Source organism: Barbus barbus (genome assembly GCF_936440315.1).
Source record: "Barbus barbus genome assembly, chromosome: 30".
Taxonomy (NCBI): Eukaryota; Metazoa; Chordata; class Actinopteri; order Cypriniformes; family Cyprinidae; genus Barbus; species Barbus barbus.
Window position 1 is genome coordinate 24,621,723 of NC_136758.1, and position 16,024 is coordinate 24,637,746.

The following is a 16,024-nucleotide window of genomic DNA, read 5'->3' on the forward strand; positions in this document are numbered from 1 at the left end:
TGGGGTCAAACCTTATCAAACTATTAATTTGCGTTAAAAAAAATTTTAAATTATGATCTAATTATGATCTATCATCCAGTCACATTTTAGAGTTGGGATTATCCATTTTTTTAAGTTTTTAATTTTGAAAATATTTAAGTGTAATTTTCATAATTTTTTCTTATATTTTTATGGTTTTATATTAACATAATCTGACATATATTAAATTATATTATATTTACATAAAAATATAAAAATAACAAAAATGTTTTTATATATTTTTTCTTAACTAATTGTTTGTGATGTTTTTATTGTTTTATATGGACATATTTTAATTATAATCCATCATAGTCAGATCTTAGAGTTGGAACTATCCATACTGTAAGTTTTTGATTTTTAGATATTTAAAATGTAAACGTCAAAGTGACGTGACATGTGGCCAAGTATGGTTACCCATACTCAGAATTTTTGCTCTGCATTTAACCCATCCTAAGTGCACACACACAGCAGTGAACACACACACACCGTGAACACCCACCCGGAGCAGTGGGCAGCCATTTATGCTATATATATATATAATCTGACATAATATTTTTATTTAATAATTTTTTAAGTACTAATTTGTGATATTTTTAAGATTTTATATTACAATATAATCCATCATCCAGTCAGATTTTAGAGTTGGAACTATCCATTTTAAAGTTTGGATTTTGAAAATGTTTGAATGCGAGTTTATGTTGTAATATGATATTGTAAATAATAATTTAAGTTACCTAAATTACTATATTTATTTATTCGTTCATTCATTCATTCAAACCATCATTCATAGAGATTTTAGAAATATTTATACATTGTATATGGTTTTTTGTTTGGTATAGAAATATATTTCTCATGTGTGTTTGTGTGTGTTATATTTTTCTTCTTGCCACCTCTTGGCACTCCTCCTCAAGGGGGATGATTTCATTACAATATTAAAAACTACACATGAATAATTTGTTCCAGGCTAAATGTTCCATGTGTGTGTCGCCTTAGGGGACAAAGGAGTTGACACTGATAGGAGCGCTACACACACACCTACACAAACACATGCTCCCTAGAGCAGGAACCTGTCAGCGCAGTGCATGGATGCCTCTTTGTCACCATGTGGTCAAGGCTCGCTGGATCTGCGCCGCATGTCTTAATCTAACGGATCAGAGCGCTCATGCAAGCCCTGATGGCTGAACATTTGGGTGCCTTTTCATATTGAGGATTAGGGTTCATTTTCGGGACACCCTTTATTTGATCGAAAATGCCATTTCCCTAGACAATGGGGGTTGAGTGGAAACAATGTCACTGCGGCCGACCCGGGATGATATGACTCATTAATTCCTCACTAATTCCATTATTGGCAAGCAGCTTTGATGGAATATGTTGACTGAGGTCATGTTGGTGTTAAATGATATCTAATTGCCTTAAGCAGAGAAATATCTCAAAATCAGTGACTAATATTACTCTAACAGTGACACTAATCATTAAATGCAGAATCAACTAGATATCTTTTGCCCTTGCAAAATCTGCCACAGTGATGCTATGGTGTTATGGGTGGTTGCTAGGGTTTTTTAGGCAGTTGCTAGGGTGTTCTGTGTGTACTGGTTGGTTACTGGGTTTTCTCGGTGCTTGTCTCTGTGATAAATATACATAGGTCTGTAGATATGGCTCATGTTCAACATTAAGTTGAGCAAACAAACTACAAAAAGGCCTAAAATTTGAAGCAATAATTGTTCATCCTCCTCAAACCCCCTGTGTGTTTCCTTAGTGTAGCATTACAAAGACATGGCCAGCCAATGTAGTCCAGTGTTTTTGTAGTTAAAGGCAGATAATAGGCTATCTCAGAGTCTCAGTTCCCTGACTGATGTCCCATTCAGCATCAGTGACATGAGGCAGCCTCCTTTGGTTATCTGTGAAAGACATCTGCACACTGGACAGGTTGATTGACTGCTCGCTCTCTATCTCTCCGTGTGTATGTGCATGCATGGCCGTAACCAGGGTTTGAAAATGAGTGAGATCTGGGGTGGGGTTTATGCTATATAGTGTAATAATCCCTACAAGTAGCCTACAACTCATTATATTATACACTGAACATTTTTAAAGAGACAGACATGCAGATGTTTGTGAAAGATGTTTTCTATGGATATTTTAATCATTTGTTTATTATTCATGCAACAATGCATATTACTGTTATATTTTTCATTAATAACCAATGCTATATTTGCCTAGTGCTCTTATGAATGTTTTAGCATGATTTTATTAATACTGAATGAAATGGCATAGACTTCTTCACTGTTAATGTTTGCATATTTCATTTTATTCTGTAACCTACTTGTTCTACAGAACTGTATACTAGTTTTAAATGCTACTATTTTTGATAGCGTTGATAATGTTACTGATTTATAATAACATGATGTTTTTTTGCATTCCTTACTGAATGTGTTATCCTGTCCATGGGATATTTTGATTACTGTCTGTGTAGGTGCCGGCGATGCAGTGTTGCCAGATATTACTATGTAAACAAATAAAAACAGAAAAATAATTAAAACCGAAATGAGTTCAAATCTAGAAATAAGATCAAATAAAGATATCTCTAACCCTAAACTACAAATTGTCACTTTATTAACTTTCTCAACTGTCAAATTAGGTAGAAAATACAATTCCAAAGATGCTTATCATAGCTGGATCTGGCATAATACAATATAACTGCGGAAGCTGCGCCCGCGCCCTCACACACGACTCTATCAAGCCCTGTTCACTCCGCCAGCATCTTGCAGCGATCCTTTTCATACCACAGACATTCTTGTTAACTGTCTAAACTGAATTATTCATGCAAATACTCTTAAACAGCAAATTAGTCATTCATAGAAATTAAATTTTTTAACATGAAAATGTGACCTCATAGCTGGCTACGGCGATGTGTGCGTGCATGTGTGAGAAAAAGAGGGGAGGAGGGGGGGCAATGTGAAGTTGCATTACATATGCGTCTTTTGTCCTCTGCCCAGCAGCAAGTCAGATTCAACCTACTCAGCTAATGTTTTGCTCCGGTGAACCCTGTTGCTGATGCCTGCATGAAGTGGAGACATATCGGCATAAATGCAGCCTCATCTCACTTCAAACTGGCTCATCCAATTCTCTGAGCATCTAAAAAATTATTATAATTACAGTATAAGCATGCAGTGGGTTCTTCACAGAGCAGCTCTTTGTTGTCTGGTTTTGGGGTTACAAATGTTTGCATTAATTTAATCTCTCAGTTTTAATCCGTGCTGCAGCCCTTGAATGTAGACACAGTTGAATGGCTTGATTGTCTCTCCATTGTTTTTGTTTGACAGCTTGTTAGCTTTGTTTCTGTCTGTTGATGCATGAGTATTTGCTCTTCACATGCGTAGCAGTGAAGCTCATTAGTGAGACTTTGTCACTGCGGTCTCCAAATATGTTGATTACAGTATTTAATGTGCAATCAAGTGTCAGATATTTACTGTATGTGGTTAATGAGGGAAAAAAAATTTATGCAATCGTAATGAATGCAGATTATAATCAAATGCATGCTTTTAAAGGAATTGTTCAACCAAAATTGAAATTTAGTTTCTCACTCTCATGACATTTCAGATCCATTTTCTGGAATTTATTTTTTATTTCTTTGCATGGCACCTGTTTTCTTTCATAGTCAACATGTCTGTCAAGCTCCAAAATGGAGATAAAACACCTTGAAAGTAGCTTACAAATATGTATGTGGTCTGTTCCTCTCACAAAGCTATCACATGGCTTCAGAACTCTTGGATTATGGCGCTTTAATTGTGTGTTTTTTTGTCTATTGTGGAACTTGATAGACGTGGTTGCTATGAATTGTCCTTGTATGCAAAATAAAACTGCATGAATATTATTCAAATTTCCTATTTATAGAGTATGTTCCACAGAACAAATGATATATGAATATGAATATGGTAAAAAAGTAACAAATGACAGAGCTGTCATATTTGTGTGAACTCTTTCTTTAAAGAATGAATAAATGAACAATGAATGCAATTAACGTTTTCTTAAAAGCATTATCTATTCTAACTAATCAGAATATGAAAAGTCCCTTCAAATACTTCCAGTTTAGTTCTATTGAAACTGTTTTGCAGGATTCAAGGCCAAAAATGTCTCAAGCACTTCTGAATAAAGGACGGGCACTAGACCTTGAGGACTGAAGCATCCCATTATGAAGGAGCGAACAAAAAAACCATCATCATATGATGCAGGAGTAAGTGCTAGCGCGTGATTTTGATGACATTTTCAGCATTCCCAGAGCTTCTGCAGAAGCAAAAGTAGTTTGTCACTGCCGTGTGCTGTCAAGGATTTTGCCTTAACATGCGTTTGTGACCTTGTAACATTCTAGAAATGTCTTTTTGTCAATTTTTCAAATTCTCAACCATGCACTGAGGGTGTTTTTGTTCTGTTTAGTATCTCACCCAACTAACTTAAAAGGTGTGACTGTCAGTAGCAAACCAATTTTCATCGAAAAGTATGGAGCTTTGGTCAGCAATATGCTTCTACTTTTCTCTTCAAAGCCGAGACTGCTGCTTTGAGTCTGGGACACTGCTGATCATGCATAAAGGGTAAATAAATTGTACGTCATAGTGGTTTTTAGGTGAATGGTCAGCAAATGAAAAATGCAGAATGGGTTTCAACCCGTGGAAGGTCTGATTGCCATCACTGATGAGAGAACCCCCTGCCTTTAGAATGCATTCGCCTTTGGTTTGGTTTCTCAGTTGCAACAATCATTTGACTTTATCATGTGGGTTCCCCTCGTGCCGCAGAGGCGCTCTTTCTGCTTCTGCCATTAAACTCTGGGCTTCCAACAGGAACACAGAGTAGCCAAGCATTAGATTGAATGTCGTGTTTAGTTAAGCCCTTCCAGCCATCTCTGAAGGAGAAATAAACCAACCCGTTGTATCGTTCCAGTCTTGGAATCAAGCTTCAAACTAACTCTAATTCATTTGATCACAATCTTCCTACATCATCAAGAGCAAATTAGCTTAATTTAAATTCATAAACTACATCAGTGCAATCAAAGATTTGTGCAGTGTTTGTGTTGTGGTTTAATTTCAGCTTTTTATTTTTGCAGTTTGATAGGTAAATAGGAAAAAAATAGTTTTTTTTACTTGTTCAAAAGTTTGGGGCTGGTAAGTTTTTTTTCATTGTCTTTGAAAGAAGTCTCTTAAAGGAACACTCCACTTTTTTGAAAATAGTCTCATTTTCCAATTCCCCAAGAGTTAAACGGTTGAGTTATACCGTTTTTGAATCCATTCAGCCGATCTCCGGGTCTGGCGGTAGCACTTTTAGCGTAGCTTAGCATAGATCATTTAATTTGATTAGACCGTTAGCATCTCACTCAAAAATGACCAAAGAGTTTCAGTATTTTTCAAAACTTGACTCTTCTGTAGTTACATCGTGTACTAAGAGTGGCGGATAATGAATAGCTGTGATTTTCTAGGCCGATATGGCTAGGAACTATACTCTCATTCCGGCGTAATAATCAAGGAGCTCTGTTGCCGTACCATGGGTGCAGCAGGCACAAAGATATTACCCAGCGCCTGAAAGTAGTCCCTAGCTAGGTAACTAGTTATGAAATTGCTGGGGACTATTTTCAGGTGCTGCGTAATATCATTGCGCCTGCTGCACCCATGGTACGGCAGCAAAGTTCCTTGATATCGGCCTAGAAAATCGCAACTTTTCATTATCCGTCAGTCTTAGTACACGATGTAACTACAGAAGAGTCCAGTTTTAAATAGGAAAAATATTTAAACTCTTTGGTCATTGTTGAGCGATATGCTAACGGTCTAATCAAATTAAATTATCTATGCTATACTGTTCAAACTGACTGTAAGAGCACATAAATAAATGACCTTCCAGCAAAACATAGAGCAATACAGGAAATGACAAAGAGATAGCAAATATTGCATTTACGAGGCCAGATACGTGTATACAAGGACATTTTTGTGCAGTTGCGGTGGGGGTAGACCTGATGAGGCTCATAATCCAGATATGAAAATGTAAAAAAATGTAGTGATTGTTTTTGTTTTGATTCAGCTGGGACAGATAAGAGAGCTCTCACACAAAACAATTAGACGCTGCTTGTTATGCTTTTTTATGTTTGGACATGGCGAAATAGTTCAGATAATCAAACAAGCCTAAACAAACATGCCCTCTTTACGCCAGTGCTCAGGAAGATGCTAATAAAGCTGTTCGGTAGGGGGTATTTGGAGGAATGTTCTACAGATCCCTAAACATTAGTTCACTAGTACATAGAGAGCTGCATCTTTTCCATGTGAAAAATATTTGCATTCTCTCCTGTTTTCACAACAGCAGTGATACTATCCAAAAATATACAGTAAAGCTAGGGCTGGACAATAATTCAATATCAATATGTATCACGATATAATGTTTTTCAATAAATGTGATATGATTTTTAAACACATTTCCGATATTTCGATATACATTACCAATGTTTCTCATACATTGATTTATTTGTGGCGTTTGTTGAATTAACATGAGCACTACACGTTTTTTGAACAGTAAGGTTTTAAGAATTCTCATTTGTTCACCAAGCCTGCATTTATCTGATCCAAAGTACAGCAAAAACAGTAAAATTTGGAAATATTTTTACTATTTAAAATAACTGTTTTCTGTTTGAATATATTTTAAAATGTAATTTATACCTGTAACCAAAGCTGAATTTTCAGCCCTAAGTAAAGCGTTCCTAGACTACACTAATCGCTTTCACGGGCAATTCTTCCCAATGATGATAAGCTAAGATTTCAGTGTTATTATTTACAATACTAAACAAAATATTGTATTTCAGCATATAATGAAGATGGTACAAAAGCTGACAAATAAAGCAATTTCTGACAATTTCTGAGAAATCCATCATGGTGTTTTGTCTGCTCGGAACAAAGATAAACATCCACACCGAGAACTGTTCTTGTACTTATTAGGTTCTTAGACTTATTATCTTATCAAGCTTAATCAGTTGTCAATATTGGTCAACACATATTTGACCCCTCACCCCTGTCAGCCAATCACTTTATGACTTTTTCACTTTTTTACAGTCCTTGATTGACCCCTAGTGTTAATAAAACTGATTATAAACATTTCCCTGCCAGCCAAGCATTTGTTATAGATGTCAGTGAACCATTATATAAAAATTTACACCCTGCATAATGTAAGATAGATCATATATCCTGTTAAACATCTTGAATAAATATACAGAAAATTTGGGGAGCATGTGGTTTGCTGGAAGTTGTACAAGCATTCTAGAAAAGACAAGAGTAATTGAAGTTTTGTTCATGAACATTAGTCTGTGTTTGATTTGTGTTAATGCCAAATTAAGGCGTTTAAGGCTGGGAAAATGCTGTGGCATATTTGAACAAAGGCTTTAAACAAATCCACATTAGCATCATCTTACATCACTGATGCTTATTTACAGAGTAAACACGCCATCTAGTGGTTATGGAGTGCATTCACTTTCAAATGAACTGAATAGAAATTAAATTAAATCTAGATTATTGTTTATTATATTTGATTATTATATCCTATGAACACGTTTTCCTCCATGGATAAAGTCTTTTTGCAATGGATAAACTAAATGCTATTCTGAGGTTTCATACTGTTTCTTATCCTCGGTCATGTCATCTTAAATGTTCAACATAATAATGTAAAATATAATACACCAGTACAATACATTGTTAATTTGACTGTCCTGTTTAGCTAGTAGGACTTATATGAAATATATTTTGGTTAAAAATGGATTTTAAAGGATAAATTAATGTAAATTAAAATCACATAGGTGTGGCATATCAAGATGCTGATTGGACAGCATGATTATTGCACAGGTGTGCCTTAGGCTGGCCACAATAAAAGGCCACTCTAAAATGTGCAGTTTTATCACACAGTACAATGCCACAAATGTCGCAAGTCTTGAAGGAGCGTGCAGTTGGCATGCTGACTGCAGGAATGTCCACCAGAGCTGTTGCCCGTGAATTAAATGTTAATTTCTCTACCATAAGCCGTCTCCAAAGGTGTTTCAGAGAATTTGGCAGTACATCCAACCGGCCTCACAACCGCAGACCACGTGTAACCACACCATCCCAGGACCTCCACATCCAGCATATTCACCTCCAAGATCGTCTGAGACCAGCCACCCGGACAGCTGCTGCAACAATCGGTTTGCAAAACCAAAGAATTTCTGCACAAACTGTCAGAAACCGTCTCAGGGAAACTCATCTCCATGCTCGTCATCCTCATCGGGGTCTCGACCTGACTGTAGTTTGTCGTAGTAACCGACTCAAGTGGGCTCACTGTAGAGGGCAGATGGCAGACAGCATGTATGGCATCGTGTGGGTGAGCGGTTTGCTGATGTCAACGTTGTGGATCGAGTGGCCCATGGTGGTGGTGGGGTTATGGTATTGGCCGGCGTATGTAATTGACAACGAACACAGATGCATTTTATTGATGGCTTTTTGAATGCACAGAGAAACCGTGATGAAATCCTGAGGCCCATTGTTGTGCCATTCATCCACGACCATCACCTCATGTTGCAGCATGATAATGCACGACCCCATTTTGCAAGGATCTGTACACAATTCCTGGAAGCTGAAAACATCCCAGTTTTTGCATGACCAGCATGCTCACCGGACATGTCACCCATTGAGCATGTTTGGGATGCTCTGGATCGGCGTATACGACAGTGTGTTCCAGTTCCTGCCAATATACAGAAACTTCGCACAGCCATTGAAGAGGAGTGGACAACCTGATCAACTCTATGCGAAGGAAATGTGTTGCACTGCATGAGGAAAATGGTGGTCACACCAGATACTGACTGGTTTTCGGACCCCCCCCAATACAGTAAAACTGCACATTTTAGAGTGGCCTTTTATTGTGGCCAGCCTAAGGCACACCTGTGCAGTAATCATGCTGTCTAATCAGCATTTTGATATGCCACTCCTGTGAGGTGGATGGATTATCTCGGCAAAGGAGAAGTGCTCACTAACACAGATTTAGACAGATTTGTGAACAATATTTGAGAGAAATAGGCCTTTTGTGTACATAGAAAAAGTCTTAGATCTTTGAGTTCAGCTCATGAAAAATGGGGGCAAAAACAAAAGTGTTGCATTTATAAATTTGTTCAGTGTATATTCATCATCTTGTTACATAAAATGTAATATTTAAAATTTATTTAAGGCTGGCTCTGATTGCCATGCATTATTTAATCAGAACACATAACCTGCTGACAAATACATCCTTCCATTAATATTTAATGATTAATAAGGTAAAATGTATGATTATAACTTCATAGTTCACTCATGAAGAATTAAGATCTGTATTTGTAGAAACAAATTGTGCCCAGTGTGATTTTTCTAAAAATGTGTTTTAACTTTCAGTAGAAGGTGAATCAGCATTACATAAACATTACCATGCTAACATGAATCAGTGATACCAGTAAAACACCTGGATACACTTCACTGAATGTTTCTCTTGATCGTCAAATCTTTTTGATCTAAAGTCATCTTTCTTAAAATTAGTTTTTATAGGTGAATATAAAATGAGGCTTTGCGTGAATTTGTTTACAAACATTTTTAAAGCTCTATTTGTTAACATTAGTTAATATGAACTATAATGGAAAATATTTCTAAAGCATTTATTCATATTAATGTTCATTTCAACATTTACTAATACATTAAAACTAAATGTGTCTTATAATATTAGCAACATGAACTAACAATGAACAGTTGTATTTCTATTAAGTAACTTTAAAAAATATTGAAACAAATGGTTTGTAAGTTGTTACCACAAAATTATTATGCTCCAGCATTCCCTCGACCCTACATAGGATGAGCAGTTTGGAAAATGAATAGATGGATGAATTTATTATTATAATTTTTTTTAATCTGATGAGGTGGACCACCATTTAGGGAAGCTTTTCGCATGTCCTACATACATGGGAACTCCTTCGATACTGTTTAACAATCGTCCCATGGTGCAATACATAAATTTGACTGACATGAGTCATCTGTTACAGAAGAGGGACTCAGACTGCGTGACGGATAGTGGTATTTATTAACAGACTACGAGCAATATGGAGTTGAACAGGTAAGTGGTAATTCTGGATATCTTCGGAGATCTGGAGGAACGTTAACTTGAGTATCTTCTCTTGACAGGAGACAAGGAACAGGAGCTGGACACGACTGACAAAGACAGACTAGGGATCTCTGGAGGACACACTCGGGAGGAAACACAGCAGGTAAGTATCAGGCATAGAGTTTGTGATAGCAGTGGTAGTCCTCTTCGTATGAACGAGACTGGACACTGGAGTGTTGTGAGGTGTTTGTATTTGTAGGTGTGCTCAATCAATGATTAGGTGAAACCAGGACAGACAGAACAGAACAGAACAGACAGGTCCGTGACATAATCAAAGCTGCAATCTAGGCAAAGGGTGGTAATTTGAGCTAAAATATTACTTAGGTTTTATTTGTAAGATATTTTTGGTCATAATACTGTTATTTGTGTTAATTTGTCGCTTTTAATCAGAACACATCATTTCAGTACTATTCCAAAATGTGTAAAAAAGTAGCAATATTGAATTAATAGGTGTGTCCAGTGTATATAAACAGCCATGTAATGCCAGTTACTATGCAACGCTACATATGTTTTGAACTATAAACAGCTCTTCCAATCCTTGCCTAGTTGCCAACTTAGCTTTTTTCATTTATCTGTTCTTTTGTTCAACCAAACCAAAGAAAAAAAGAAGAGGAAACTCCTTGAAATCCCCCAAACACACCCATCCTTAAAACACATGTGGAATCTGGAGGTTAAGCGGCTCAAATGAACTGAGGTGCATGACCTCCAGAACACAGTGAAGAGCCAATATTGACTCAATCAGATAAGAACGTTTCAGTGTACTTTTAAAAACTTTATTCATAATCTCGCCTCTCCTCTGACTGATCATATTTCCCTATGGAAATCAGACCATGTGGTTGAATCATGTGGGTGTGGTCTCTTCTCAGAAGAGCTGGGGAGGGTTTTCAGGCCAGGGGTGAATATATGAACTCCACCTGGAAATTCCTGTCTGTATACCCATTGCCTCTACAGAGCAGTACCTGTGTGACACCAACTGCACAAATACAGGTATATATTTTCTTTTGGCTTTTTTTCTCATTTTCAACTTTCTAAGCAGCTTCAGGGTTAATAGATTTGAATTTGGTGTTTGTGTTTGTATAGCCATGTGTGTGGCTGGTGTGTTTTGCCTATGCAAACAGAAAGTGGTCCTGTCGTGTTGACATGAAAGATATCTTGAGAGTTTTACAGATATGAACAGTTTTAAAAGAAAAATAGAGTTTAGGTGCACTTTTGCTTTAGGTGATTTACAGACCGAGTGAAATCCACAGGCCTAAATTCATGTAAATTTCAGTAAAAAGACATAAACATTGCCATGCTAACATGAATCAGTGACATGCATACTTCTTACACTATCAGACAAACATCTGGATACATTTGACTAAATGTTTCTCTTGATCTTCAAATAAGTCTTCATATTCATTTTTGAAAGAAAGATTGTACTTTTGCTAGTTTTAAACACATGCCTTTATGTGGTTCACAGGCCCGGTGAAACCCACAGGCCTACTGACGCGTCTAAACTTGCAGTGTTCAAGTGGGAATCAAATGCAGATTGCACAATAATAAACTTTTGCTGTAGGGGAATAGTTTATATTGATCTGAGGTTGTAGAAATGAATGCTTGCGTGCAACTTTTGTACAGATATTCCACATTATTACTTTAAAAGCTGAAACATGTTAGCTGTGTAACTTATATTTCACCCAAAGCCATTTCAAGGGAACTTTATTTCATTTAACATGCATCTCTGTTAAGAAGAACGTGCATTTGTTACAATTCACACAGGGTTTTAAATAATACTGCATTATCTGCTACTGTAATCATCACGCATCCCCTCCGGCTCACCATTCATACAGTGCAAAGGGTGTGGTGGGTGGTTTCATGGACGAGTGAGTCATCAGCTCATGGGAGCATGTAATGTACTCCAGGGAACCAGGGATAAAATTTAATCATTTTTAAAACAAAAATTAACCAAATTTAATGGTGTTTTCAAAAACTGCTTTACTTTTATCACTCAAATGCACCCTTACTAACCTTAGTTTATATGTAACAGACTATGTTTTAGTGGAAAGATTGACCTTGGTGCATTCAGAATCTGAAGTAGTTCACCCAAAATTGAAACTTTGTTGAATGTTTTCTTAACCTCATTCCATCCAAGATGTGGATGAGTTTGTTTCTTCATCAAAACAGATTTGGAGAAATTTAGCATTACATCACTTGCTCACCAGTGGATCCTCTGCAGTGAATGGGTGCCGTCAGAATGAAAGTCCAAACAGCTGATAAAAACATCACAACAATCCACAACACGACTCCAGTTCATCAGTTAACTTCTCATGAAGGGAAAAGCTGCATGTTTGTAATAAATCCATAATTAGGATCTTTTTAACTTCAAACTGTTTCTGGACAAAATACCAGTCCACAATCCATAATAACGCTTCCTCCAGTGAAAAAGTCCATCATATTTCTGTCCTGATTTAGACGAGATGACTTTTTCATTTCATGGAGAAAGCAATTTTATGGATAGAAGACTCATATTTTAGTTGGAAGCAACAATTTGAAGTTAAAAACATCTTAACGATGAATTTCTCTATGACATTAATTAATGGACTGGAGTCATGTTGTGGATTTCTGTGATGTTTTTATCAGCTCTTTGGACTCTCATTCTGAAGGCAACCATTTACTGCAGAGGATCCATTGGAAAGCGATGCGATGCAAAACTTCTCTAAATCATTCAAATGAAGAGATAAACTGATCTACATCTTGGATGGCCTGGGGGTGAGTAACTTTTCAGCAAATTTTCAATTTTGTATGATCTATTTATTATTTATTCTAATAATGTTTTATATATATATACAAAAAAAAAACATATCTCCTACAGTATAGCATGGCCAGTGCATAATGATTTGTTTTTGCAAAATTAACAATGTCTAATCTCTGTTTTGGATTTCAGATATCATGGATGTAAGTACCGTTTTTATCACCTTAGTAATTCTATTTGTCTAATGTAGCACAACAAATATCATGTTATAATTTCACTTATGCTCCGTTTCAGCTTTCAGATGCCCTTGACTTCCCACAGCAAAATAATCAGCAGGCAGGAGGCCCAGTATGGCCCGGCCAACCAGCCAACCCCACCTGGCCTGCGCAGCCAAACCAAGCAGGCTGGCCAGGGCAACCATACCAACCAGCATGGGCTGGTCAGCCTGGGCAGCCTACAGCTCCTGGATGGCCTGGACCTGTACCTCAAACCGGCCCTTATGGTGCTCCTGGCCAAGCTCCAACAGCACTAGTAAGATGTTTTCACACTTCTTGGATTTGTACAACCATCATAGTGTTTTTGTCTGTAGAATACAGTTTAAATAACCAGGGCTGGTGAAGCTCCACATTTTCTTGTTAAGTGAACATTCTGTTAAATACAGTGCAGTGGTTCTTAGTTTATGCCCTTTTACTTTGCATTTAAATTTTATTCAAGACTGTGCCATTTGACCTGCCGCTACAAAGTGGAGCCTATAACAAGATGCTCATCACCATCGTTGGAGAGGTCAAACCTAACGCTAAACAGTAACCACAACAACACAATACACAACAGTGTAGCAAGCATCTGTCATTAATGATAGAGTACATATTAGTATTTAAGTCTAAATTTTAAATTCATGTATTGAGTTACAAATGAAATTTCATCCAATTGGATTACACAGTTTTACATGAAATAATAAACTGTGATGCATATATGTCCTACAAAAATGAAACGGGTAAGATTTCTGCACTGGTTTATTCCTAACTATTTGCATCTATTTGATTTTATTTAAATAGTTTTTCAAAATGCTTTTATTCAGCATAATTTTTTTTCTCTGTAAAAACAATTACACTCATTGAGTTAAAAAGTATAAACACCGTTAAAATACAGCTAGCAATAGCAATATTCAATTATTCAGTGATGATAAATAAATATATAAACGTGGTTATTAGTACTATTATTAGTACCTATTATTTATTAGTTAGCCCTAATAAAACTAATTACTGATACTAGTTCTAATAAAACAAACAAACAATATTATTAGTACTATTGCAGAAATCATACTTGTTTATGTGTGACTGACAAATATGCATCACATTTAGTTTATTAATTAGTTTGAAATTTTATATGCAGTTTAAATACATAGTTTAAATTTAGGCCTAAATATTTTTTATAAGTTTAATATACATGATTAAGTACATAATAAATTGTGTTATGTTAATACATTTTGGTAAGATTACAAAGACAAACATTTTGCTTGTAAATATTGTGCACCGATGAATTGTTCACAGTGAGATCAAGAACTAGTATTAAATGAAGAAATTACACGTGGCCAGTTTTGATTTCATTGTTATTATATAACAATTATCACAAGCTTCTTATTTGTGATGTCCCATTTGTTTTGTATGTGTGTATTCTTATATTTTCTCCTCCAATTAGTTTCACAGTTAATTTAAACCGAGGCAACGACATTGCGTTTCATCTAAACCCCCGCTTCAATGAAGAAGGAAGGAAAGTGATTGTGCGAAACAGCAAGATTGGAAACAATTGGGGCAAAGAAGAGCGTGAGCTCTCCTCCTTCCCTTTTGTCCCAGGAAAGCCTTTTGAGGTGAGCATGGCACAGAGCAACTTTGTTTCTTTTTTCATCTCAGTGGTTTTATTTAGATTAAACAAATGTCTTAAATATTTACTGTCAGGCGCTCATTGTGTTTAAAGACATTAGAGAATGTCTAAGATATCCGATAACTGGATGTCAGTGTGTAAAAGCAGAAAAAGAGGTCCCGAAATAGCATCACTAAAAATACTGCAACAAAACTCTTGTGCAAGGTTATGCATTTGTCTCCTGCCATGTTTGGTCAAAACTACATGCTGTGTGCCATGCTTGTTCAATTGCAACTGCTTACATTTGTTTTTAATTTCAGCTGAAGATCTTATGTACTGACACTGAATTTAAAGGGGCTGTGAACAAATCGCACCTTCTGGAATTCAAACATCGGATCCGTGAGCTCAACCAGATCAGAGCTCTTAGTATCTACGGTGATGTCACCCTCAACTCTGTTAATATGGAGACTCTGCAGTGAAATCATACAGACAAGTCTTTTAGCAATGATATGTGATAATCTGTTCAACCACATGTGCAAATTATTTTACCTCCAGTAATCATCTTTTCTCTTTTTTTACTACAGATGGTAGAGTGAAACAAATGTGCATGCAAATCCTGTTTTTCTCAATGCTGTAGTTAGCTTTTTTATATTGATATGCGAGATATATGATATTGAAGTGCCATTGATTATACACTTGCAAAGTCCGCTACATTCATGATGCTACTCAGAATAATAGTGGTGGTCATTGTTGGGAATGTGATATTGGCCAATCAAGAATAGTGCGTAAGTAATGTGATTCTAAAATAGGATTCTATGATCAGTAACCAGTGCCAAAAGATCATTCTTCTAGGTTTAATGATCCCATGATTAAAGAAACAACGACAGATGTAAAAACTGAGTGGTGTGCATGTAATTACAAGCTCCTAATATAAATAAAATAACAGCAGCGTAAACTGAAGTCAAGGCAGTGTTACATTTTTAATCATGGAAACAGTCTGTCAGAGACGCCCTGACGGAAATCTAATAGACCTGACCTCAATTATGCAGAGGTCTATTTATATAGTGCCTAAAGCACCTGATGACTCTTTGAAGAGTTGAACCCTGTTGCAACCCACAGATGAAACCTCCAGCATTGTATAACTAATGTGCACAAATTTCAAGAATCTTCCTTTGTGTCATGATTGTGTGATTCTGTGTTTTACATCACAAAAGCTATATTAACCCACTCATATCATATTACATACAT

At 36.4% G+C, this 16,024-nt stretch overlaps 1 protein-coding gene across 2 annotated transcripts; it reads left to right on the forward strand.

Moving 5' to 3' along the window:
* The first annotated feature begins 10,201 nt into the window (after positions 1-10,201).
* Positions 10,202-15,734, forward strand: LOC306850780 (galectin-3-like). 2 transcript variants are annotated; one of them, XM_079386639.1, is made up of 6 exons: positions 10,202-10,288; positions 13,109-13,119; positions 13,211-13,447; positions 13,631-13,719; positions 14,615-14,783; positions 15,097-15,734. In XM_079386639.1, exons 2-6 carry the CDS (start codon positions 13,114-13,116, stop codon positions 15,253-15,255), a joined length of 660 nt encoding a protein of 219 aa, XP_079242765.1. In that variant the 5' UTR covers positions 10,202-10,288; positions 13,109-13,113; the 3' UTR covers positions 15,256-15,734. The 2 variants fall into 2 exon arrangements, with proteins under 2 accessions (XP_079242765.1, XP_079242766.1); XM_079386640.1 differs by lacking the exon at positions 10,202-10,288 and having other exon boundaries at positions 13,051-13,119.
* The last annotated feature ends 290 nt before the right edge of the window (positions 15,735-16,024 follow it).